The following is a 27,766-nucleotide window of genomic DNA, read 5'->3' as shown; positions in this document are numbered from 1 at the left end:
GTATAATTAGCGTTTTGTACAGTGTGCACTTTGTACGGGGACACAAATTGTTCGACCGCAAGTGTTTGTGGAGTCCGTAGTAGGCCCGACTTCCGCTGATAATACGTCTTTTAATCTCACGGCTGGTATTGTTGTCCTCTGTTGCCAGTGAGCCAGGGTATACGAACTCGTCGACTACCTCGAACTCATCCCCGTCGATTACCACAGAAGGGTGATGCTTAAATATGAATGATATATCATACGAAATAGAAGAATAAGTCCAAAATGGGAACTCTGAGACTCGCCAAAATGCACGTTTTTGACGTGATCTATATGTTTCAGTTTCATTTACAACGATAGATTAATGAATAGTAATAGCTTTTTTATATGGTTGAAAGTTTTACTGAAGTCTCTATAAAAAGTTGATGAATGTTGAAAATTTCAGTACATTCCAGCGAGTAGTCGAGCAATCTTTAACAATGTCATTTTTTGTTTTTTACTTATCATAAGCTATTTACATATTTACATTTTATTGGACCACCTTTGAAGTGTAGTTCAGTTATTTTTGAGATAATTACCTCTATCAGATTTGGCGTCAAATTTTCATTGGAATAATAAAATGATTGACGGAGCAGAGTCTTCTACTAGGTTTTCAAAAAAAAAAATATAAAGTGGCGTTTTTGTGCTTTCAAAACATCCACTCCCTTTAGGTAGTCATGAAGCAAGATTGTACTCTTTTTCAGAAAATTTACATTTACTTCGTAAAAGAAAGTTGCAACAAATCAACAAATTTCATTACTGGAACTTCTTCTGCTTTATCCATTTGTTCTGGTTTACTTAGGAGGTCCCCATGGATCTGTGGTTTGTATTGTCATCCGGTCAGCTCTCATGGTAGTGACATTGGACTCGATTGCCGCTTACGTGGACGGTTTTTTCGGGTTGAATTTTTTTGATTAGCACTGGGACACGGTATAGTGCAGCGCTTATCATTCATATGCAAAATGTGCCATTTAATAATATCGGAACTCTCTTAACCATTTAGTTTATCGAGTCCGTGAAAGGCTCTCGACCTGAAACACGCGATATTACTTTTTTACTTCTTACATTATATGAATGACATACATTATATAATGATGATGATGATGATGATGATGGTCCCACCTCATACCCCTACAACGGTTTGAGCGGGACGATTTATCTAATTAAGATATTTATGATATAACAATGTAGCCAGGTGATAAAAACAAATAGCGAACTGGCTTCTAATACAGACATATCAAACTTTCAAGTGAATATCAAAATTTCAAAAAATGTCCAAGGCTAGTCCAAAACGTTTCCAACCCGAAAATTATCTGGACTTGATTAGGAATCGAACCTAATATTTTGAGCTACAGCTGGTCAGAATTGGTTCTAGATAACGATCTAGAACTACGAGGGAGATCCTGCAGTCTTTTGGTACTCGGTACCGTCGTGAGCGATGGTATACGAGTTCCAAAGTCCACAAGCGAACCCAAGCCTGTCCAGCTGCTGCTCCGAACCCTTTGTTCAGGACTTTAACCTGATCATTCAATTTCAAGATTATCTATGTCTGTTCTCGCGCGCGTGGCTCAAACATGTGTAGTCTTCTCTATACTTTTTAAATTAATAATAATAACAATTTTAAATCCATCATCATCAGTGAACATGATAACTTAATATATCCAAAAAATATACAAAAATTAAAAAAATATACAATCTTCTTGAATCAATACAAAAAATAAATCAAATTACGTCTATAAAGTAGCTTTAATGTGTAAAATACATAGCCTTTTGAATTCTGCCATTGTTGCTGCACGTTTTATTTGTCGCGGCATCGAATTAAAAAAGTTAATTCCTTTGTACAACAGAGAGTTCTGTGATCTTCCAAACAAAAAATTTGGTGTTCTCGCATCTTCCGCGTTTCTAGTGTTGTACGTATGCAAATCACTTCCCCTTTCAATTCGATCACACAAATATCGAGGCAGCATTCCATTAAGAATTTTATAAAGAAACACCATTGTCAAAAAATAAACTCTTTGCTTCACAGAAAGCCATTGCAATGCGTCCAGCATAATATGTGAGGAAGTGTATCTATTACATCTTAAAATTAATCGCATAACTTTATTTTGTAAGCGCTGCAACTTCAATATTTGTGTTTCGTTTGCAAGGAACAAGATGGATGAACAAAAATCTATATGCGGTGAAATGATTGACTTATATAAAAGAATTTTACTACTAATTGTCAATTCATTTTTTAAGCGGCACAAAACACCGTACTTTTTCGCCATTTTCTTGATGACATTATCGATGTGAGACTTAAAATTTAACTTGTCATCAATGATTACTCCAAGATACTTTAGTTCATTTACGCGATCAATTGCCTCACCATCAATTACAACGTTTACGTCTGGTCTGGAGTTGGCTGAAATAATCATATATTTTGTCTTGGTAATGTTGAGTTTAAGCTGTTTAAACTTTAACCAATCCGAAAGATTATGTAAATCTTGGTTCAGAAGTGTTACAATTTCATTGGGATCCTTAGCCGCAATGAATAGAACAGTGTCGTCAGCAAATAAATTCATGTCGCAGAACCGTAAAACTCGTTTCATGTCATTTATATAAATTATGAACAAAAGCGGCCCTAATACACTCCCTTGCGGTACACCAAGTTTATTAGCTATGGACTCAGAATTAAAATTATCAAAGCCAGTCTTCTGAGTTCTATCACATAAATAGCTTTCAAACCATTTATATGCTAGCCCTCCAATACCAAATCGCTTCAAGGTTTGTAACAATAAGGGCCTGGAGATTGTCTCAAACGCGCGTTTTAGATCCAAAAATACAGCAAGAATAGTTTCTTTAGCTTCGATTTTTTCTTTCCATTTTGCTAGTACCAGATTTAATGCAGTTTCGCAAGAGTGTCCCTCTCGATACCCTGATTGCTCTGGAATTAACAAATGATGACTGTTTAAATAATTCATTAGCTGGCCTTTGACAACAAGTTCTAGGATTTTCTCTAATGTGTGCAATATGTTAATAGGACGGTACTCTTCGGCTTTATCCGTTCCATTAACTTTGGGAATAGGAATCACAAGCGATTCTTTCCAAACTTTAGGCACGTGCCCAGTTTGCAACGATTCATTAACAAGATCCAGCAAGTCGCGTCCGATGACATGAAAGCAATCTTGTATTACTTTTGCGTTGACATTGTCGATACCAGCCGATTTCTCTAAAGAAAAACAAATATCCTTCAACTCTGCAAAAGTAATAGGGCGAAATCCATCAAATCTGATATTAGAAATCGGCTGTATTATTTCGTGAGGTTCACTGACCAAATCAATACTTTGATTGATCAGCTGAACACTATCAACGAAATAACTGTTAAATTTATTCGCTATTACTCGACTCGATTGTTCTTCAGTGCCATTGAAAGTTATGGAGCGCGGGGAGTTATCTTTACATTTTATTGACTGTTTTAAAATTTTCCATAACTCTTTGCTGTTGTTTTGATGGTGATTAATCTTCCGTTGTATATAATCACATCGAGCCATTTTCAAGGCTCGTGAATATACGTTACGCGCGACTGTGTATCTACTCCAATCATCACTACTATTACTTCTACGAAACTTCTTGTACTTTTTATCTCTTTTCCGTTTCAAACGTGTCAGATCTAAAGAGTACCAGTTGTTCGTATTATGTAGTTCCACATATTTTTCAATAACAAGCTTATTGGTACACTCTTTCAGCGTGTTGGTAAGAACAGCTGCCTTGTGGTCCACATCACCAGTTATTGGAAGAAAATCCAAGCTTCTCGAAACAAGCTGAGACACTGCCTGCTTCGAATATCTATTCCAGCACTTTATCTTTACTTTATCATCACGGGTTTGGTCATTCTTGATCAAAATAAAAATTGTCTCATGATCTGAAATTTTATAATCGGCCTCTGTAACAGAATGTACCATGTCAAAGTTCGAAAACACGTGATCAATTAACGTTCGACTGTGTCTGGAAATTCTTGTAAATTGGCAAACTGTTTGTCTAAAGTTGTAAAAATCTGCTAACTGCTTTAATTGATTCGAATTTTGTCCACTAAGCCAATCAATATTAAAATCACCAGCAATAATATTTAGTTTATTTAAGTCTATAAAATTATCCCACCAGTTGTCTAAAATTTCTAAAAAGCGCTGGTCACTTGAGCTAGGGGAATGATATATTATTCCATAATTTCCAATCGTCATACCTCTTTCAACTGAAATCCCTAGAAACCAATTATTCTCAACAGATTCGTTTGTACGAATGTTGAATTTAATTGATTCCCTGGCGTAAATAGCAACACCACCAGTATGCCTGGAATGCGAAAGGCAAAAAGCAACTTTATAACCCGGTATACTATATTGGTTAAAGGCATTAGCGTCCACTATATGAGTTTCAGCTAGTGCTACCAACATTGGACGTTTCATTTCTACAAGATGTCGCAAAGCAACATAATTTGTAGATAAACCAGCAATATTCAGATAGACTATTTCTAATTTCCCATCGCATTGCAATTCCTTTTGTTGCTATTTACTTGACAATATGTTGCTCTTTCTTTTTTCATACAGTCTCCGATAAACCGGACACTGTGAGCTAGATGCTGGATGTTTTACGTCCAAATTCATATTAAGTTCTTTATTTGATTTTATACAATTGACGCAATTAAATTCAGTTGAAGAGCAATCGGATGTTTTATGATTTCCACTACACTTAGAGCATGTTTCAGTATTAACACACTCCGTGCTTTTGTGGCCAAATTCTCCACATTTAAAGCAACGCAAAACATTAACGGCCTCTTTAACAGGACACTTATCCCACCCGATGCCTACTTTACCAGCATTCATCAAACTTTTATAAGTGTCTTTGTCAACTTCAATTACTACATTATATTTGTTATATTTGAAGCGTGGATTTTCATATTGCGCAATTATTTTTACTTCATTAATGCCGATGTTCTCGTTTTGACTCTTAAGCAAGTCAACGAAAACATCGGGGGAATACTGATCACTCATTCCTACAATTTTAACCTTCGGTTTAGCAATTGTAGGAATAACAGCGTTAAACTGTTCACCCAGATTGCTTTGAATGTCATTTTTCACGACTTCAATGTCATCCCCTATTGCACACTCAGCAATAATCGAACCATTTTTCCCGTTTCTAAAGTTACTAATTTTGTGTTTTTTTGGATCTAATGTTCTTTTTAAAAAAGATCTAGTATCTTCATTAGATTGAGAAGACTCAACCGGTTTAATTACAATGACTGGTCGAGCCTTACGCTTCTCTTTTTGCTGGACTTTATTTACCGTATTCCCGGATGAACTCGCTAACACACTCGCGTAAGTTTTATTATTACTAGAAAAAACCTCGTCATCAGATCTATAATTGTCAATAATCGGCTTATCACGAATAATTAAAATTTTCTTACTGGGATTTGAGTCCGATTCAGAGTGAACCGTTCGCTCATTTCGCGTTCTTTTCCTACTCATTGCGGCTACACTAATATCCCGACTCATGTTATCAATAATAGTTTTTTTGAAATCATCCAGCTTTTTGGCAACACTGGCTTCAATGTTTACCATACTCTCACGAAGAGATTCACTGATAGATTTCAAAATACTATCGATACCATTAGAAATTGCACTATTTATCTGGCTTTCAATTTCGCTTTGGCTGTGTGCAAGCGACTGAGAGACAGATGATAATTTACCTATCATCTCAGTCAGCTCACTACAGACAGCGTCATTTTTGCCACCGTTATCTTGGGCTGATAAACATGATGCACACTTAAAGACAACATTTTCATTATCATTTACGATTTTCGCAGCAATTTTTGTTAGGGGCGTACAAACTCTGCAAAATACAGATTTGCATTTACCTACGCAAACAACTGGATCGTCGCTGGCCCGAATTACATTACCACATGCTGCACAATCCATCCCGACTTGCATACACACGCACGCCGGCTGGACTCGTCCAGCAGCAACGGCAGACACTCAAGGCAGTGAACAATGAAAAAAACACAACAATGAAATTTCAAGCAGCCGCCGGCCGTAGCGTCTACTTTCATAGGCACTATGTACGGCGCTGGTTTAGAATTAAACCGTTGATAAACAGAATAAATCAAAAGTATGCAAAGAAACTTTTACTTATCTGTCAATATCACTAAAATTGCCGTCAGATCACTGCAACAGATCACTAATAGCACTTGTTTTCACACAATAAAGCTACTTTTAAACTAGACACAAATGATACACAAGCTACCATGTTCACCGTATCAATCAAGAATGAATCTGAACATTACTGATTCAAAACCACTTTCAAATATACGGTAAATACGGATTACGGTCTACGGATTTTACTCACGTTGTAAAATGGATATCAAGTTGTAACGATATCACACCTTGGTGGTTTTGAATAGATTGCCTATTTTCTGACTTCTCTGCCGAAATCCTATTTCCGTTGAGCCTGGCGCCCGCACGAATGGGACAGCTAGCCGGATGGCTGCTGGAGTTTCGCATTGAGACACAATCATTATTGATTTTTTTTGCTTGCTTCGATGAGTGCTCCTACGCTAGCGAAACCAATTTCGATCGGATAAAGTAGTCCGTTCGTTGTTCGTGTCCGGATTGAATCGAAAAAAAATGCTGACCGACTGTCTGCAGGTTGTGATTCGATTCCCTCCAGAGAGTATCGGATCACAAAAGCCAGGCACAGTTATTAAGCCCGGCGGGAGTCAATGGTAGTGGGACAAAGCAAAGCAAAGCAAAGCCCAGCTATCATTACGTTTGCGGATTTGTTAGAATACTAAAATAATACAAGCCTACCGGTTGGCTTTCAGGTGCGATGCTGGACTAACAGGCTAGCCGTCATATGTTCGAAATGTCACTGAAAAGTATCGACTATTGTGGTCAGCCATCAATCACAATTTTCCTGTAGTTTAGGTAGTAACACATTGCAAATTATTTCGTGACGGAAAGGTTAGGTCTTTGACGTTTTATCTCAAACATTTTTTTCCAAATAGTTGAAAATTATCTGTTTGAGCTAGTTTAAAATATTTTCTGAAAAATGCTTAATACAAAATCCATTTTTTCTTCTACGTTCATCGAGTTAGACCAGTAGTGGACTAACGGTACTATTTTTATAATCTTTATAAACAACCTGAATATTTTCGTAATCTACATAATTAACTGTATCATGATTTCGTGAAATAATAATAAAATAGAAAACGCTTACATCTATTCTCATCCATTTCTTTTTCTGTTCACCCGGTATCAATTTAAGCTAATCAAAAAAAAATTATTTGCTCTAAGATAAATTGCAAAAAATAACATAAATTAGACAACAAACGATTCAAGGTGATTCCACCCACTTCCGTTTGTTTTTCTCGCATTCACGGTGTTGATTTCCTTTGACCAATACTGTCAATATGGTTTGAAGTAGTTCCGTGTGTAAACTTAGAACAGGTAAGTATGTGGGACGACCAAAGGTGGGTCATGTTGGCATGGGTTCGATATATTGTTGCTTGTTGTCGATACAATATATAGTACAGTGTCATCGTTAGTTCGTTCTATCAGTTCCTATCTACCGGGATAGTCAATCCGTCGAATTGGTTTACGGGCGAAACCGCAGTTGCCGGTATCGGATAAGTGATTTATAATTGTCAACTGCATCAGCGACTGTTGCTTGACGTTGCGGTTGTTGTTGAGTCCGATATTGTTGTTTCGCTCAACATTGCTTGTTGATTTTCGGATCTCTGCTGCTGCTGCTGCTGTTGCTGCATTCTGCGTGCATTAGTATCCCATCTGTGTCACCACTAAATAGGCCGTAGGGTATTTTGGCCATCGTCAATCGGTGAAGCTTTGGTTATGTTTTGTCTGTTTGCATTGTACCCCCAGCCTAAACGGGCTCTTAGAAATGCTAAACATGTTTGCTGTACACCGCAGCATGGAACGTGTTTTGTGTTTTGTTAGTATAGTTAGAAGTTATCTTGTATTCTATTGTATGGCACACTCCCGCAGCTATAGTGACCATTAATTAATTAAAGTGAGTTAGTGAATGAGTTTTTCCAGCCCGCAAACTCTCGAGCATTTTTGTTGCTATGTTTTGTCTGCTGCTGCTGTCTGCGATTGAATGCGTTTATTTAAGATGGCATAATATGTTTTCAAACAAATAAGAATAGCGACATAATTCATTAAAAGGAATTTACGGGTGGATAAACTTCATTTAACTTCAACTTCATTTCATTTCATAACTTAAAAGTATTAATCCTACAATCATAGAGATAAACTTGATGTGTCAATTACTAAATAATGAAATTTGTGGATACTTCTGCATACATTTCCTCTGCGGCTTGGGTGTTTTTCAAAATTATCGTACAGTTCAGGCCCAAGAGTCCCAGAATTCAATGAAATTTGGTATGTGTGCATAGTTAATGGACTTATGAATGACAACTTAATTTAAAATGTTTAAGGTCTTCAATTTTTACAGCCTTACTTACTAATTTACTTACTTTAGAGGCGACAGTTCGTTATTATTCCTGCGCCAAACAAATTATAGTACGCCAGTACTAGCGGTTTTGGGCTGCCGTTCTTCATTCCTTTCGAATACCAGCGGAACATGCACGATCCACTTCGACGGCGCTCTTCCATCAGGTATGGGGTATGCCCCGGAGCCTACGATCTCTTCGTGATTCTCTGCTGAAGATAGTTTTGGCTACATTTTTATCTGGCATTCTGGTCATGTGCCCAGTCAACCGTAGCATGCCACATTGTGCTCCCTTCACCATATCAGTATATTTGTATAATTGATACAGCTCGTAATTCACGCGTCTGAGTCATACCCCTTTGTCCATTTTGCAGCAAGGTACTGATCACAGGACACTCAAAAACTCTAAACACTCATCGATCAGCTTTCATTAGCATCCATAGTTTATGTTCGTAAAGGAACCACAGGAGAATTAGTATTCTATAGAGTGTTCGTTTCAAGCAAATTTGCAAACTACAGGACATCAGCTGGCTACGTAATCCATAGCAAAACTTATTTTTCGCGACTTCTATTCATTCATTTATTTATTAATTTCGCGGTTTACGTCGTTGTTACATGTCACGAGCGCATCAGCTTCATTTTTTCATAGTTCATATCGCTCTCCATCTATAGTTTAACCTTGGCACCAATAACATTTGGACTGCCGCATTCCCTATCAGTAACCATGCACTTCGTTTTGTCAGTGTTGTTAATGGATCTCAATGTCGCGGTTTCCAATTTAAAAGGCCTAAAGGCCTTTTCCGCTGCTTTGTGGTTGATTTTGGTGATATTGATCCTCAAAACCATGTAACATATGAAACCTCATGACGACAGTTCCGTTTCTTTTCACGTTTGTCCTCTGTATTGCATCTCTCGTAATATCAGCTTAACTAGTTCCGCCAGAAAATCATGTTTTGGCATTGTCTACCACAGCTTATTTCACTTGACTGAACCGTACGCAGTCTTAAAGTTAAGAAATAGATGATGAGTCTGCAAGTTGTTTTCCCGGAACTTGTCTAGTAACTAACGCAGAGTTACTGATCCGTCGTGGAGCGACCCTCACGAAAACCTTAGCCTGCTTAATACTCACCTACGAAGGACTCCGCTAACGGTCTCTGTCTACAAAACAATGTCTTTTAATCGTTTTTCGTACTTTTTATCATCTGGCTTTCTGGCATTTTTACATCGCCTTTTTACTATTTTCAGCAACGTTTTGTCATTTTTTATTGTCTTTTGTGGCATTTTTAGAACGATGATTGATTTTTGTTGTTACTTTCAGACTTTTTTGGTATTTAAGTGCATCTTTTTGCTGTCATTCATAGTGTTTTTTCACATTGTTTGTCGCTGTTTTATCGACTTTTTATCGCCGTTTTAACATCTATTCAGGTTATAGTTCTCGTTATTGTCTTATTTAACATTTTTTATGCCTCTTTGGCGTTTTTCGGCGTCTTTTCATCGTCTTTTTGCCCACTTGTTATCTTTTGTTGTCATCCCTCTGTCGTCGTTCTTTCGTCGTCTATTCGTCATTTTATTGTTGTATTTTCGACGCTGGTCGCTGTCTTTTGTCGATATTTTTGTAGTTTTTTTTGCTATCTTTTCATCGTATTTTCGTAATTTTTTTTATTATTTGGGTATTTTTTGTTGCTTTTTGGTGGCTGTTGTGGTGTTGTGGTGGCTTTATGTTTTTGTTGTTGTTGTTTTGATTTGTTTTAATTGTCATTTTGCCGACTTTTCTTATATTCATCTTGAAATCGTCCCTTGTCATAATTTCGCCGTTTTTGTAGTCTTTTCGTCACTTTTTGTCTTGTTCTCGTCGTCCTGTATTGTTGTCAACAGAATAAATTGTTGTCTTTGTACTGTCTTTTCGTATTTTTTTATCGTTTTTCTATCATATTTTCGTCGTGTTTTCGTTGTTTTTCTCCTGGGTTTATCTTTCTTTTGTGTTTTATAAACAACTTTTTGCGGTATTTTTTTATTTTTCTTGTTGGGAAGGCACCAACCCAATTCCCATCGTATTTACACGTTATTTCCGTCGTATTTCTGTCAACTTTTCATCGTATTTTCGCCATCTTTTCGCCACTTTATCGTCATCTTTCCAACGTTTTTTTGGATTCTTTCTGTGTTTTTTTTTGGATTATAATGGTGAAAAGATGGCAAAAATACGATGAAAATTTGACGAAATGACGACGAAAAAACGACAAAAATAATACGAAAATGTGATGAAACGACGCCAAAACAGCGACAAACAATACAAAAAATGTGACAAAAAAATCTTTTATCAAACGTCAAAAGGACGACAAATAAGGCAGAACAACGAAATAATGATGATAATACAACACAGGAACGATGAAAAATACTACGAAAAGACACTGAAAAGACAACATTTTTCGTGTTTTCGTGACAAACAAGACCATGGGACAGCAAAAAAACGGGCTGGTACCGAATGACCTAATCACGAATGGCCGAAATACAAATGAGATAATATATCTAATGGACGAAGCACGAATGGCCAAATCACAAATGGCCGAATTACTAATGACTGAATCACAAAAGGCCGAAACACGAATGACCGAATGTCATATTCGCCTGAAAATATTCACGGCCTTTAGCCTGCACAAACGTTGGGTACATGCTGCCCTTACTCGCTGCCCCTCGTTTGGACTTAACTAATCCCTACTAATCAGTATACCTAGGAAAACGCATGCACTTAAATAGAAGTGGTTTCCGCAGGGGGGCTGCCCCCCGCAGTGGCCGGCGCTTCCGACGGGGAGTCACCGGTGCACACACGCGGTTTGCGGCCGTCTCGCCATGAATCATCTAGGAAACATCAGCAACAAAAATTTTCGAGAAGTTTTTAGAGCGTCTTAGTAAACAACTTTGTTGACGCAATTGAAACTTTGTTAACAGCACTAAACAAAGGCGTCCTCGAAGCATTTTTTTCGTTTTATAGTAAATAGTTGCGTTGCTTATTTTGTTTTTTGTTTGATTAAAGTTGTTTGTTAACGCTTGCCAATTCATGTTTTAAATTAAATAGTTATTTAGGCATTCCGAGAAAATTCGATCTTTCGTGATGCGGCCTTTTGTGATTCCGCCTTTTGTGAGTCGGCCTTTTGTGATTCGGCCATTCGGTACCAGCCCGTTTTTTTGCTGTCCCATGGTCTTGTTTGTCACGAAAACTGAGGTTTTTTGTGCTTCTTTGGCCTTTCTCAAAATCTATTCATCCTTTATTGTCGTCGTCGTTTTTAGTCTTTTTGCCTATATGTCATCATTTTCTCGTCATTCATCTGGTGTCTTCTCACCGTCTATTTGACATCGTTCTTTTGTCATCTTTTCGTCATCTTAGTGCTGTCTATACGGCGCCTTTTCGCCGTCTTTTTGTCATTTCTTTGTTGCCTGTTCTTCGTATTCGTCATCGTTCTGTCACTTCTCTGTCTTTTCATGAACTTGTTGCCGTCTGATCATTCTAGTTTCGTCGTTTTTTGAAGTCAATTTTTAGCATTTTTGTTGCTGTTTTCGGCGGCTTTTACTATCTTTATTGTTTTGTTGTTGTTGTTGTTGTTGTTGTTGTTGTTGTTGTTGTTGTTGTTATTTTGGTGCCGTTTTGTGGTGTTTTTTCGTCACTTTTTGTCACTTTATTGTCGTCCTGTTTTGTTGTTAAGGCAACAAAAATGTTGTCTTTTCACTGTCTTTTCGTAGTATTTTTCATCGTTTCTTTATGGTATTATCATCATTATTTCGTTGTTTTACATTATTTGTCGTCGTTTTGATGTTTCATAAAACGTTTTTTGTCGCATTTTTTGCATTGTTTGTCGCTGTTTTGGCATCGTTTCATCACATTTTCGTATTGTTTTCGTTGTTTGTTCGTCGTCATTTCGTCAAATTTTCATCGTTCATTTTTGTCCTCTTTACGTAGTCTTTTCAGCTTTGTCTTTTATTCGCATTTTAGGCTTTCATCGCCTTTTTGCTGTGCCTAGTCTTGTTTGTCTCGAAGACTTATGTTTTTGTGCTTCTTTGGTGTTTTTGGCGTGTTTTCATCGTATTTTTGCCAACATGTCATCAACTTTCGTCATACTTCTGTCGTCTTTTCGTTATCTTATTATTGTCTATGCGCCGCCTTTTCGCCGTTTTTAGTCATCTCTTAGCTCTTTTTTTCGTATTCACCGTCGTTTTGTCATCTCTCTGTTGTATGTTTGTCGTCTTTTCATGGTCTTGGTCTTTCGTCGTTTTTGTAGTCAATTTGTGGCATTTTTGTTGCTCTTTTCGACAGTTTTATGCCGTCTTTGTTTTTTCTTTGTTGTTATTTTGGCGTCACGATAACGTCATTTCTTATTTTTTTGTCATCTTTGCAACGTCTTTTGTCATAATTTCGTCGTTTTTTGATGTCTTTTCGTTACTTTATCCCATATTGAAGTCGTCAAAATTTTTCTCTTTTTTCTGTCTTTTCGTAGTCTTTGTCATCGTCTTTCGGTTGTATATTCGTCATTTTTTCGTTGTTTTCATAAACATCTTTTTGATGCATTTTTGCTTTTTTTTGTAGCTAGTTTCAACGTATTTTCATATAATTTCCGTCGTCAACTTTTCATCGTATTTTCACCATGTTTTCAGTACTTCTGCAAGTAGTTCGTATTGACAGTATGTCAGCATTAATATAAATCTTCGCTTTTTAATTCACTGTTCATTAGAGTAAATCGTCTTTACTATTCTTTTCGTTTCTTTCTCTGAAAAGAACTTAATAGGGATCAATTTCGTGTTTTTCGACCAACTCCTAAACCTTTGTTATAGTATAACAAAGATAAAAAAGTTTCTTTTAACATCAAACCACTGAACATAGTCCAGCGGTATCTGGAGTTATTCAGATAAGAGTCTATATTTCGAATAAAATCCTCACCGTGCGGTGTCTAAACGGTACTAACTCGGGAATGCGGAAGCATCCAGGATCGAACATGTTATGATAGGGCTATATAAGATTGGACAGCATCAAAATGATGAGCTTTCACTGAAGAGACAAATTGATAAACGTATGCTTGGTGAAAACTTAACTTTTTTTAAGAGTTACTGTTACTTGAAATTTGAATAAAATATGTATTTTAATGAAAACTCTCATTGAAGAGTTATTTTCTTGAATAATTATTTAAAAACTTTCACTGACATCCATTCAGGTACATTTTCTTTGGCTCGACAGACTTGCAATTAAATTTAAATTAATCTTCAAGTCATGCTCAGGCACATATTCCTACACTACCATGTATAATACACAGGGCACGGTGCTTTTATTATAACACAAAGATTTTCTTGTAGGTAAAACGCGACGCAGATTTAGTCCTTTGTCTTCCTACTCTTATCCTAGTGAGTGCTATTCACGTAACTATCCAGCTAACATAAAGTTTCTTGCACACGAGTAAAATGAATCGAACAATAAGGCTTTATTCTAGCGAAGCTTCACGCAAGCACTTCAAAAACTGCGTGCAAAGCGAAAATTTAAAGAAAACCCTTGCACCTGGTTTATTATTCGGAAGTGTTTGTAGATAGTAATCACTAGCTGCTGTGATTGAAATTTCTGAAGAAAACACCAACATCAGTTCAGCCAATATTGAATTAAGTTTACTTTTCGGTTTAAAGATTTGCCCGAAAGGGGTTGCAAAAAGTTTAATTCAACTTACTGTACTTGATTTGTTTCCATAAAAAGAAAAAAATAAGAAACTCATTTCCGGCAGCCGGAGCAAAGAAATATTTATCCGCCATAACAGCGCACTAATTGACGCTTAGATCAGAAATCTCGTACCTGTCGTGCCTGAAATTGCATTTGCGCCGTGGAAAAACTGCAACGTACGTGACAGTAATGCTTAATCAGCGGGAAAATGCAGCAAGCATTCAGGTGTTTGTATGGCTGCACGTTTCGCTCGCCGATGTTGCCCCGATGAGTCAACGAATAATTGAATAGACAGATGAATGGCACTGGGAAACCGTACCTATAGCGCCAGCGGACGGTTGAAACACTTAACCTGCTCCTGAGAGCAATGATTTTCCTTTTCTGAGGAAATTTTATTATTTTTATCATAAAAGGGTAAATACGTGTTTTTGCCTCTGTCCGTAGTAACATTTTGTGATTGACTTTAGATATAGTTTTTTTTTACTGAAACAACTTTGTAGTAGAATATTTTGCAATTCATTACTTTTTCCCGGTTCGTAGTGTCGCGAGGTGAATAGAATTTATTCTTTTCCTTTCAGGAAACACTAATCAATTCCGGCGGGTGATGCCATAAGGCATCACGTGACATCTCTAGTAGCAGTAATTTTCTATTTAATTAGTAATTGTTCTCGTATTCTAATTAGGCATAACAAGCACGAGTTTCCCTCGAGATCAGACTGGAGATAACTACCGGCAGATGAATTACAAATATAGCAAGAAGAATCAATTATGTAACTTCGTCTCACTGAGTATGCCCTGTGGTGCACCCTTGGTGGGCTTGTTACGGATCAGGTTTCATGCCGCTACTGCTGAGAACTGAATGAAATTCACCGGGGAGGTAAATGTAATCGAAATGGTTAAATTATGTTTCCGGTCGTCCAATGATTCAAATTCAGCAACGGCTACGTCCTCCCACAGCCACCCAACTGGATCTCCTACAGTTTCATAAAGATGAAAGTTTTAAGACGTGCTTTACAGTTCAACTTTCACTCTCTCTCTCTCTTCTACTAAGAAGTTGGAAAAAGAATGCGAGCCACATCTAGAAATTATTCTGCGGATGGTTGCCTTTTTTATATGACTCGCCAGAGGTGTGGCACCGAAGGACTAGAACACTTGAGGAATTATGAAATAGGACAAGAAAATGCTTCAACAGCTACTTTAATCCGTGTACTAGAAAATGTACGTTTTTACCAAACGATAATAGACTGACAGGTTAGAAAGAAAAATCAATTTTCGACAAAATAATTAAACTTTAAAAGCTTCTTTACGTGTCAACGAAATTGTTCAAAAAAAGTTATATTAAAGCAAAATCTTGAGTTTAAGATGCCTCGCAGATAATAAATTTTAAACATACGAAACTTATTTGTTCAAACCAGCCAACCAATGTGTATGTCCTTATTTTTTCATAATTCGTTTAGCTTGGTTAATTTGATAGTAAAAAACAATTCCCTTACCATTATATGGATTAATGTGGGTTTTCACCCACAGCAAACATTTACATTGAAAAAAAAGTTGTTTCCTTTCGAATGAACAGAAAAAGATTAAGTTTCTACTGAATGAATTACCACAGAGGACGGAGGAAAGTGCACAATCAATTTGAAAATTAAACTTCTCCCTTGCAGGCAGTGATGTTGCTTGCGAAATTTTCTGCCTTCGAATTCAAATTGATGATCGGATAGAGTAACAACCTGTGCAACTTTTGCATTTGTTTGCTGCGTAGATATAATATATGGCAAAGCGTCACCTTGAAGTAATTGCCTGTAATTTTGGTTAATTTTAAATTAGTCTGCTTTTTCTTAATTTCTTTTTTACCATTACAAACTTTGCTGAGCCTCAGGTTTGCATATTTATTTGGAGCTCTTCCACAAAATTATAATCAGCTAAGAAATTTGTGTCAGCTGTGAATTGAAAAAAAGTTAATGGAAGTTTCTGCACATCTCCTGCGGAATCAGAAATATCGGTAGGAGCTCAACTTTTTAGATTTCCACCGCCCCCGGCGGATTGCCGTTCGCTATCGTCACGTCGTCATTATCCGTAACAGTATTAAGTACTTTAGGATGATGATGCTATATACAGGAAAATAAACCGGAAATGGGGGTTACGTTTGGAATGCTGATGGATTCCTGTCATTTGTTCCGGAATAATGGTATTCAAATGAAGCATCGTATAGTTTGGTAGAGTGCCATTCTAGTGGTAGGCCAATTAGGCTAGGTTAAATCTATCTCTATTACGTTTTCCGGTCTTGTTTCTGGCGGTCATGAAAGTCAATTATTATAGGGACTGTATTTGTTGGAGAATATTTGCTGAAATAAAGTTGATTTTGGGAACAGTGTGTTTCTATTGAAATATGTACTGTATTGTCAATGCCTAGAATAACTATCGAACTGTCAAGAATAACCATACTTCGCAGTAGGGTTATTTTCGAGCGGAGAAGAAATAAATACTGAAATTTGTCGACGGCCATAACTCGGGAACAACAAAAAGTGCTATTGCGAAATTATAATCACTAAAAAGATTAGGTATCCAGGCCGTAAGTCCATACACTATGCTCGTTTACAAAACTTCATAAAATTTGGAGAAACTTGTACTATAAAATAAATTTCTGTTTCTTTTGTATTTTTGTTTGTATTTTACAATAAAGTTAAGTTTCGCATCATTTTTTCAATTTAATTTTAAATATTTTTCTTTTTTGACCTTTTCTGAACATTAAAAACATATTTTAGCGGTGTCTATACAAACATGGCTACAATGTGCTGGCCACGCAGAAAGAATGCCGGTTGAGAGACCAGCGAAAACAATATTTAGCATAGAACCCGCTAAAGGTCGACGACTTCGAGGCAGATCACGTACGTGTTGGATGAGCACTGTTGACGAGAGTACAAGAGCAGTGGGTGTTGGGAGCGATTGGAGAGCGTCACCCCAAGACCGATAAACGTGTACATATTTTTCATTTGGCTGCCGTCCTGAAACATAGCCTGATAAACCAATTTTCGACAAACGTGGAGACGGTTCCCGATAAAAAATTACATTAAATTTTGTAGTACAAACAATGCATCTACAACAGTTTTTATTGTGAACATTGAAACTTATGGTAAATTGATTGTTAGTGACTCAAATTCAAATTTTATTCATATTTTTATTTCTTATTTTATGCAATAGAATTGGCCATATTTCATCACAAATTTACTGCCCTTTTTAATTATATTTTGTTATTTCGCCTCAAAAAATTACCATAAAAGAACGATAACTTTTACTGTAAATGAAAATTTTTGTTCGCGAAAAACTAGATTTTTTATTGTTAAGATACTTAACAACCCGTCATTTTTATGGTAGAATCTCTCAAAACCATGAAAGTTATGGTGGACAACAATAAGTTTGATGGTCTGGTTACCCGGATAGAAATGTATAAGGAATATTAATGTTTATTTTATGGAAACATCAATATTTATGGTAACTTCAGTGTAACTTACAGAGATTTTCACTGTTTCTATGAGGTTTTTCGAAGTTTTGTAACAGTGAAATTCAATGTTTTTTGCTGTACATTTTTATTCGGGTTTCTTTTCTGACGATAAATTTTATTGTTCATACAGTATTTTGTATCCTACTGTTACATTAATTTTTATCTTCGAGTTATGGTTAGTTTTTTCCGGGTTGCTAAATTTGGCATTGATTCAATGAGCGGATTGACGCTCGAAGATTTTCCTCGCTGATTAATATTTGCCATTATGGACAATTTAATTCCAAAATTTCCACATTTTATAAATTTTACAAATTTATGCCAACATTCGATTTTTTGTGTTTGAGAAGCCGCCATTTTGCCAAACATTTTTTTTCGATAATTCCTTAGATTAATTACAAGATAACATATTGTTATATATGTATCGATTTTTTTATAATTACGACGGCAGCTCAGCATAAAATGGTAGGTCTACGAAATAATACACATATAAATAATAATAATATAAATAATAAAACATAAATAATAAAACAAGACAATAATGGGTACCAGAACAAGATTTTTCAACTTCAGCAGCAACTTTTATTTTTTTAGTACATAAACTGCTATTTCGACCAAGAAACGAATAAATTCCAACAGCCCAAAACACTTGCCATACTCTTTGGTAAAACTGCATTACGTTACGCTATTCCATTTTTTCCAATAAGCTACGACTCCCCGAGGCTGCTGGATGATGCATCTCTCGTAGCAAATAAACCGAGAAAACAGCTACTACCACTCGATGAAGAGCCGTACCTGCATCCAATGATTTAATATCCCAGCACTGCACTGTGGTCCAAGATAAGAATTTAGCAGGAATAAATTCCTAATGGTTAAAGGTGAAAAATTGCTGGTCTCAATTGGGGTAAAGATTTACAGACCTCATCTATGATAACACAAATATTATAGACAACTATAATATTGGTGTATGCATACACCCAGGATCATTCACTCAAAGCACTTTCAGAGTAACTATAGTTCATTACTGTGTTAACAAGTTAAGCCTGTAAATATTAAAAATATTGTAAACTCAAAAATTCAAAGGACTAAAAAATTCGAACTAATACATTCTTAACACTATGCTTTTCACATGCGCCTCTGATCAATTTTGACGATAGTATATTGAAGAAAAAACTAAGCGCTTAAAAATAAATAAAATTCGCATAAATAACCTACGTAAAGAATTTTGCTACATCTAAATAATCACCAGAAAGCAGATCCAGCGTTCTGACAAGTTTCGTCATAGTTTAAATGACATTGTTTTAGGGTTTCTAATTGATTACAAAACTTCTACGATCAACTTCCGTCCTTTTGTTTAAGTATTTACACGTATTTTACGAAAAAGAGAAAAAATGCCAGTAGCAGGGTTCGTTTCTTTTACATCTAATTAGTTTTTACAGAGAAAACAAATATCAAAGATCGTCAATTTAATAGCAGAAATATCTACTCGTTGTTTCATGCTCGCGTCGTATACTTCATGCTCGTTGCTTTAGCTACGTGTCAACAAACGACTGCCGTGGATTTGCAACGGCAATTGAAATTAATTGAATGTTTTCTATAAATTCAAGTGAACACTACAGATTTTTGGTTAATTACTAATAACTATACCGAAGTAAACTTGTAAAACTCCAGGTACAAAGGCTCCCCTACTAGCACAGTTGTTATAAACTAGTTGTGGTAACCGATTAATGACTGATTTCGGTTATAAATAGGTTGCAACAACCAGAAACAACAAAGGTGTGCTACTTGTAATCGTTATATCTTTAAACTCCTGTTTAGTTTTGTTTACAAAGTAATCGTTTTGCAAATATTTTGACATAATATTCTTGCTATCAAAAGTTTTGTTGAATTAGTATTAATGAATCAACAAAAGCGTCGTAAAATTACCATTGACAAGTGGACTCGAAACTCAGAATATCCTCACTCATTGCAAAAGTGTTAAATTTGGTGACAGTCACTATCGATGCCGTTTTAAATTGATATTCCGAAGCCGTGTCAAAAGCAAGAAAAAATAAGCGAAAAATCCTGTAGAATTGAAAGGGGAAGGCGGTAAAGACGAACACTGCGGGAAAGACGGACACTTGTCATATTTCATAAACAATAATATTTTGAAGCAAATCAATGATGGGAAATGTTTCTATAGACTGAATGAACACTTTTGAATTTACACTGCCGGTTTTTAGCAGCGCAGCTGCCAAATTTATAAGCAAAACAAAGAAAAAATGCGTAGATACGCTAACCGATGTAATTTTGTGTGTGAAGAAAATAGCTGGTAAATCGTTAAAAAACAACTAATTCATGCTAAACCGACGACATTGCGTTAGTTTGATTCTTGACTGAATATCCATTAAAAGCCTGGTGAATTTTTGAATATTCAATAAAAAGTTATTGAAGTTTGAAAAAATGGTATCCGAGTCGGGAAAGACGGACACCCAACGCTAAGATTTTTTACACCACGCATTGCTACACGCTACTGCGTGCATTCATACTTTCAAGTGTGCAGTAAAACAGTTTTGTTCAATTTTTTTTCAGATCTCATCAGAGAATCTTATGAGGTCTGGTCGCTTGGCTGAATGTTAAGTGTCACCAACTGCCACCCCGTCATTCATTGCTACGAAAAGAAACGAGCTTTTCTGATGATGAAAATCGTTACTCATTTGAACGTTACTGCTAATTTGAAGAAACTAGGCCTCCAAGTTGGCTTCGATGTACGATCTGGCCCAATAAGTCAGTAATCGTATGTTCGAATCTTGACTGGGAGAAACTACTAGAGTCAATACGATCGTAGTTCTAGCCCTGCAATCGTCCTGTATTCTTACAGTTGTCTGGGAAGCCTACCGAATTAAAAGCAGATGGTTAAATTTCGTAAGCAGAATGGACAGGAATGGAGTTCCTACAGTTTCTACTGGGTTCCATTCCTGGACCACTGTGCATGGATGTTTCGTGTTTCATCATACCTGTGCGCCATCAAATTTATCGTACGATACAAACGGAAGGAAGGGAGGGCTTCTGCAGTATGCTTTTCAATATAACATGGCCCAAATGGGGCAGCCTGTGATTGGTTTTTTTTATGAGCCACAAGGTTTACTGATAACATTCGGTCGGTATTTCCTACGAAAATACCCCACAGAAGGAAAATGCACTTTGGTATTCCAAATAGCACACAACTCAAAAGATCGTGTTACCGCGTCGGTGTGCAGATGGGCACCGAAACTAGTATACACCTATACTGTTCCGTGTGAATCCTTCGTGACATTGATACGGGCGTGTGGCTCGTGATTTTATTCTGCCACTTTCTACAATCACTTTCACCCGACCGAACGACAAGGTTTCATAGCCACTGAAATATTTATAGTTGCGCCGAAGTTTTTAAACTTTCAACAGCACGTTCCCTGACTGAAACAACGACCAGTTTTTTGCCGCTTTTATATTTATTGGACAGGAGGAAATAGGATTTGGTGTTCCAGTCCTTCCTCCGTCTTCAATGCGCCCTGGTGTAAATGGAAGAATTTTACAGCTGTTGCTATTACCGTTGAAAGTGAAACCGAGCGAAAACGGATAGAGCACCGAGCTGGTGGCTTTGATTCCATTTGCAGAAAAACAATCCGCGAGACGTGCTAAGCTGCTTACGGATTTCTTCCAATGCTTAGTGCAAATGCATTCAATCCGGAGCATTAGAGGGTTTCCATACCAACAGTATACTGCTGCTTGTTAAGATATTAGGAGTGAATTCTGCACGGAATTTAAACTAAATTTTACGTAAAGTAAACTAGTGTACCCACTTTACTTAATAATTTTAAGGGCATCATATATGTTGTAACTTCTAACTACTTTCGCTATCAAGATCTCAATGTTAGTCAGGTTTCGAAAGGAAATCAGAATTCAAGTTTCAAACAAAAATTGGATATTGCTATGATTTGTGATCAATCATAGAACTTCTAGTAATTCAATATCGATTTTTTTATCGTCGTCAATAAAGATATCTTCGTAGAAATTACTAGACTGCTTTATGAAAAAAATTCTGTACCATTCGACTGCGTGCATGAGCACCTTCAAAATGAAAATTGATTAAAATTAAATGGCAAACTTTTTAGTTGATGACTAAATAATAACTTCCAATTGACTGACGAAATCTTCGCGCAGTCGAGGCAGACCGACCGATTGAAACAGATTAGTTGAAAGCTTCCTGCCAACAACCGTGCAGCGATAATTTCAACTCGACATATTGATCACGCCAATCAGGGCGGCACTCCAGCAAGCCATTTCAGTGCCCCATTTGGTAATCAATATTACGGACAAAACTGACAACATTCCAACAACATTCCTGGCCGCCAGAATTCATCTTACCCTCCGCCGGGCGCTTTAGGATCGGCGTCGGCTTTTCGTTTATTTCCCATGCCAGCAAAACCATCACATCGCATTAATACTGCTCTAATGACTGCGACGACGATGCGATGACGACGACAACGATGACGGGTCGTATTTACAGTAATCGTTGGGTGGGCGGTTAAATTACGGAATGTTTCCGTCTGGCATTTTCTCTGGTTCACAGTAGCAGCAACGGCGAGGTTTTCTTTTAAATTAATTCTTTTCGGTCATATCTGATACTGTTTCGTCAAAAACTGTAGTCCATCGTTCGTGTAATTTCGGGTTTTAAACTAAAGCCCTTTAGTGTCGCTGTCAAATATATGAAGTCGCGACGAAACAGAACATAAAGCCATGCTGGAACGAAACTAGCGGGGTTCCGATCATACCAGGGGCAAACGAGGAATTTGATGAGTACAATTTGCGTTGCGCATTATTCGAATTGCATTTCATTTCATTTTATTATTAAATTTGCATTCAATGTTTGTTTGACAGCATGTTGAAAGAGAATTTTCAACTTGGAAAAATGGGTTAGTGTAAACTGCAAATCATTTGTAATATAGCTATATGAAACCGATAATAGCCCTTTGCCACAAATACAGGGCGGCTAGGGTTGTTTGTCAGTAAAGTATACTCTCATAACATCGAAACCAGAGCTCTATAGCCAGCAAACTTCAACCTGAAATTGAGAGTTCTGGAGCAAATCGTTCTAGTCGTTTGAATGCTTTCAAAATGTGACCTTTTGTGCTTCTAATTTAACCAATCCCTTAGATTACTCTGCATATATCGCCATGCAAAGTAGTCTAATGGATTAAAATAAATTGATGAAACATACCATTATTGAGATAATATGAAATGGGGTAAATTCTAACTATACAGTTGGATTTCGAGTTTGTCACGGTACGATTTTGGCAACAAAAGTATTCGTTTTTGGCAACACAAGATATTTCACTTCCAAATATGCATAAATATCAATCAATTTCCGCATACATACGAAAAAATGCCCTCATTATGTTCATGAGAAAAAGTTATGTGGTTTCGAACAATAATATTTTAATTGCCGTAGGACTACGTCTTACCGCAGGGTGTCAATAACTTATTTGCACCGAACGGATAGCTCTTGACGGATTTTTTAAACGTAAAATGGTTGCAATCGTTGATTAATGATATTTAGTCAATTTCTAAAGCATTTACATTCAATTTTTTCTCATTAAAAAAGGGTCTCGATTTTGGCACGGTTTCGATTTTGGCAACATAGGCGACACGCATTTGTTGGCGAATTCGAAATCCTACTGTACCACTGTTGCTTTTGACTGATGAGACGGAGCAATCCTACTGTACCACATGTTGCTTTTGACTGATGAGACGGAGCAGAATCCTGTTGAAAACAGTAGTTTCCCCATGGGATTAATTTCGTTGCATGAATCAGCACTGCCAGCGAGCTCAGACACCAACAACTATTTTAGAATTTTAGACTTGAAATTGAAAGAGTTGTTTCATATTGGATTTTAAATTTTTAATTGAAATATGATTTAAAATCGGACTTGAAATAAGACATGAAATCAGACTTAAAATTAAATTTGAAACTGAGTATGAAATGAGATTTAAAATCAGCCAGAAACGCTTTTAAATATCAGAAAATTAATTAGAAAATATGCTTTTTAAAAGCCAGGAAAGCTATGACATAATAATTTTAAATTAAACCTTAAGTCGTTTCTAAATGTCAAACAATGTCCAATTAAGCTTAAAATGATCGAAAATGCTAAAATCTAAAGGAAGAAAAACGATTTTGAATGAAAAAGAAAATAATCCAAAATTGAGCTCGCATCTAAAAGTTAGAAGACTGAAAAGGGAAATGCAAAATGAACGTGAACATTGAAATCTGGTGAAATGGTGATGATTATAGGATGGTATACAGTACCTATGATTCTGAGGACACCACTTTTGTGTTGCTTTAGGTTGTTGCTTTTGACGATTATTAAAAATATCACCTTAATGTCTTCTGCAATGTTTCTTCGCTTTATAAGAACTTTCTAATAGTTTTGGAAAATTGGGGCTTATACATGAAGAGTGTGTGTTGCAATAATCTTATAAGTTAGCTGCACAAGAAACATAGCACAGAAATAGCAAAAATTTAAACAACTTGAAAACCGGTAATTGCAGAGTTTACACAAGTTCTACAAAAATAAGCAAATTAGCACTGTCTACGACTTTGCATTACATGTCATGTTTATAAGAGTTGAAATAAAAGAGCTGTGTGGAAAAAACTAATATTCAGGGGGTATCCGCAAGTTTCGCTCCGAAACTTTTTTATTTAAAGAGATCGCCACTTTCTTTCTTCAATGATGGTGCTCAAAACAATATTATCTACAAAGTTTTCTCACCGATCGAAGATGTTAAGCTTGAAACTAAAAAGTTATTTTTCCATCTAATTTTCTAATACTATTAGAAAGTTCTCATAAAGCGAAGAAATATTGCAGAGGACATTAAGACGATATCTTTATTAGTTTTGTAAAAAAATGTAGATGTCCGCCCTTTTTTAGTTCCGTCCCACTGTGCGACGATCAGTTATCGATCCTTTTTCTTACTTATGTGTCCGTGTCTGCCGATCCGGCAGAAATCAGAGATCTCCACTGTTGATGATGCGTTGTACGAATTATGGCTCCTCAGCACTGTCGGTCTTGGGCTGCCTCTCTGCAATCTCCTCGAACATGAGCCCAAAAAGCAAATTAGATTTATTAATCAATTTTATAAAACCGCTCATAAAACTATGAGCTGCACTAGAACCTTCTGTTGATCGCTGTAAAACTGCTTCCCGACTCAGTGGCCCACTCTTCAAAAGGTTTTAATAGCTTCTTTATAAATCAGGTTAAGTTCAACTAGGCGAATCACGGTCTGCTGAAAGCAGAAATGAAACCGATTATGCTTTTACCTACTTGACAGTCACCGCCATAATTCAATTAAGCTTTTCGCTTTGTTCAGCAAAGGTATAAAGCATGAAGCTTGCTCTGCTGAAAAGCTAAATCAGTCAGCTTTATTAACATAAAAAAATGTTATATTGGGAAGAAAGGCTAAACTTTTACTCTCAGATTATACTGATCGATTTGGTTTTTAGCGACCGTAACAAAATATTTGATAGAATAATAAATAATAAATTTTTAGCAGTTTCGGTGCTTGAGCAGCATAAGCGCAATAAATTTTATCGTGGATATTGGTATAATGCGTGGATAAAATCAACACGCTATCGAAATTTTTGAACACTATAAATACATATATGCAACTAGTCAATCTAGTAAAATAACTTTAGTTGCTTTCTGTGGCATGGAAATCGATTGATAATAACTTTTTTTTGCAACTCACACTGCTTTGCTTTGATGAATTGTTGTATGCGTGCTAAAAAATTACAACAATATGGCAGAATGGCCTCGTATAAAAAATGTTTTCGGTGTTGAACGCTAATATTCTTTATAATAACAATTGTTATAACAATTATGGTATGGTAACACCCTGACTAAACAGATTTTGTTGTTAATAGCACTAAAAAAACTAACAGATTTATTGCGGTTTGACAAGTAACCGCAGTAAAACCAATTTTGTATTGGTACGCCATATTCTATTGCTACGACTCACTTACATATATAACAGAGGTGATGCAGCCAATGAACTGACAAGCTAATTGCTTCCTGATGCCACCACCCAACATACAATGTAATAAATTTAATGTACATATTGTAGTTTTAAACAAAAATATGCATGTAAAACAATCGGATTCGAAATAGGCCCCCCGTGTCCGATTAATACTGCAATAGAACCTTCATAAAATTGTAATAAAACCAAGCGGCCTTAGAATTGTTACTTAGGCGTGCATTATCCCGGAGTCTAGGGTCACTTCCTGATTCTCTGCTGAAAATAGTTTTGGCTACACTTTCGTCAGGCATTCTCACCTCTTGGCAGCATGACCTACTATATAAGGACGACTCATTTTAACAAATTTTCAAAAAATTGTTCTTATGACACAGTTACAATTACGGTGTCCATAATTCATGTTCGCAAAAGGCCGTCGACAGAACTTGTGTTGCATAGAGCGCCTGTTTTGTGCTAATTCGCCAAATACGGGACTTTCGCTGGCTACGTACAGTCGATATTTGTATAACGCGGGTAATTGGGACCGCGTTATATGAAGCGCGTTATACAAGTACACGTAGCATATGGAAATTGAGTTAATTCGGGATATACTCGAATTTTACGAAATTTTGAATCAACTCAACCATGGTTCCTTTGGGAAAGATGTCAAGTATATATTTTTCCATCTTACAGGTGCTTGGTGAGACAGAAAAAGTCCCCTCTTGGTCTTCCAGAGCTTCCGGAACATCCGCTAAATTTTCATTTCTGTGAAGTCTTCTCATAGCTTCAAAATTCTTTTTAAAGTCCCTATGGCTTATTATTTGGCGTAATATAAGTAAAGTAAACAATTCGTGCTATTGAGAAGCCATCAGGATCCGGACCAAATCCGGAACATCCGTAAAAGCGGTCAACGAGCGAAAATTTCTTTGGGTTCGGAATTATGTTTATTCAATGGTTTATTCAGTGGTCAAATCTTCCGACAAAAAAAATGTTTATTCAACCTCAAATTGAACAATGTGAAATAGGAATATAAATTCAGCGGTTTGTGACTCAATCTGGCCACTATGAAATGCATCGAAAGATCCGACAAATGATTAAAATTGATGATCAAGGGCATCGAACTGCTTATGGCGTTGACGAAAGCAACAAAGTTTTCGTAGCCTATTCGCTCTTACAAGAAGCTCCATTCTGAATTGTCCAGGAAAAGGTGAAAACAAAAGCAAACTTTTCTCTCACTTTTTCTCAGGCAAAACCCATAAAAATATTAGATACCGTCAACGCGGATTACGAAATGGCCATGGCTAACTACGATGGTTAGAATTCTGTTGAAATTTTCCCAAAAGAGCACAATACCTGGTGAAGAGCTTATAAAAAAGTTGATATATTTGCTATTAGATTTGTAAGTACAGTAAATGTTACCGGTAGTTCAGTTTACTATACCACATTTATCAAATTACACTAGCGAAATTGGTAATTTCAACAAACTTGCGAAATAACCTCGTTTATTTGTCAGCGAACATTTGCAGTATTTGCATCATTTCTGTTTCTGAATCCGAAATGTTTTATTTCAAAGCTTTTTCAAATTGTAGCGCGGACTTCCATATGAATTTTCACTTATTGTACACTTTGACGGCAAAACCTAATTTTCCAGTAAACGTTTTGGCGGCCACGTCGAGTCGTGAGTGGCCTATTTAGTTGAGGATTGCTGATATTCCATTTCATTTTGAACTGTTACAAATTAAAAACATTTGCATTTCCAGTGACCAATTTCAGGTAAGCTTTGAATTTTCTCCCGGTGAACCATCCAATGGCCAAATTGAGTCACAAATAGTTGAAATATACTTCTATAGTAGACTAGTAGACTAGACTATAGTCAAATTGCACTCAAAATATTCACGATATATTCTGAATTTTCCGGAGGACCACCTTATGGCTTCCTAAGGTCACTTATTTATTACTTTTTTTTACCAATTACCCGACCTTAGTTACTTCAAAAATATTTTACCAATTTTAACCAACTTTACCAATACGAAAATTTC

The 27,766-nt window shown here is 36.5% G+C and overlaps 1 protein-coding gene across 1 annotated transcript in view; it reads right to left on the bottom strand.

Moving 5' to 3' along the window:
* The window catches only part of LOC128736459 (uncharacterized), a 77,915-nt gene that overhangs the window by 38,033 nt on the left and 12,116 nt on the right, over positions 1–27,766 (bottom strand). The window contains exons 2-4 of the mRNA XM_053830942.1: positions 7,616–7,811; positions 4,849–5,146; positions 4,238–4,344 (exon numbers count right to left, since the gene is read on the bottom strand). Of these exons, the coding sequence (XP_053686917.1) occupies positions 4,238–4,344; positions 4,849–5,146; positions 7,616–7,811 (601 nt within the window). The remainder of the gene's footprint in view (positions 1–4,237; positions 4,345–4,848; positions 5,147–7,615; positions 7,812–27,766) is intronic.

This window comes from Sabethes cyaneus, chromosome 2 (assembly GCF_943734655.1).
Source record: "Sabethes cyaneus chromosome 2, idSabCyanKW18_F2, whole genome shotgun sequence".
NCBI classification, from domain to species: domain Eukaryota; kingdom Metazoa; phylum Arthropoda; class Insecta; order Diptera; family Culicidae; genus Sabethes; species Sabethes cyaneus.
The sequence above is the reverse complement of the archived record's forward strand: the minus strand, read 5'-3'. Positions and strand labels throughout refer to the sequence as shown.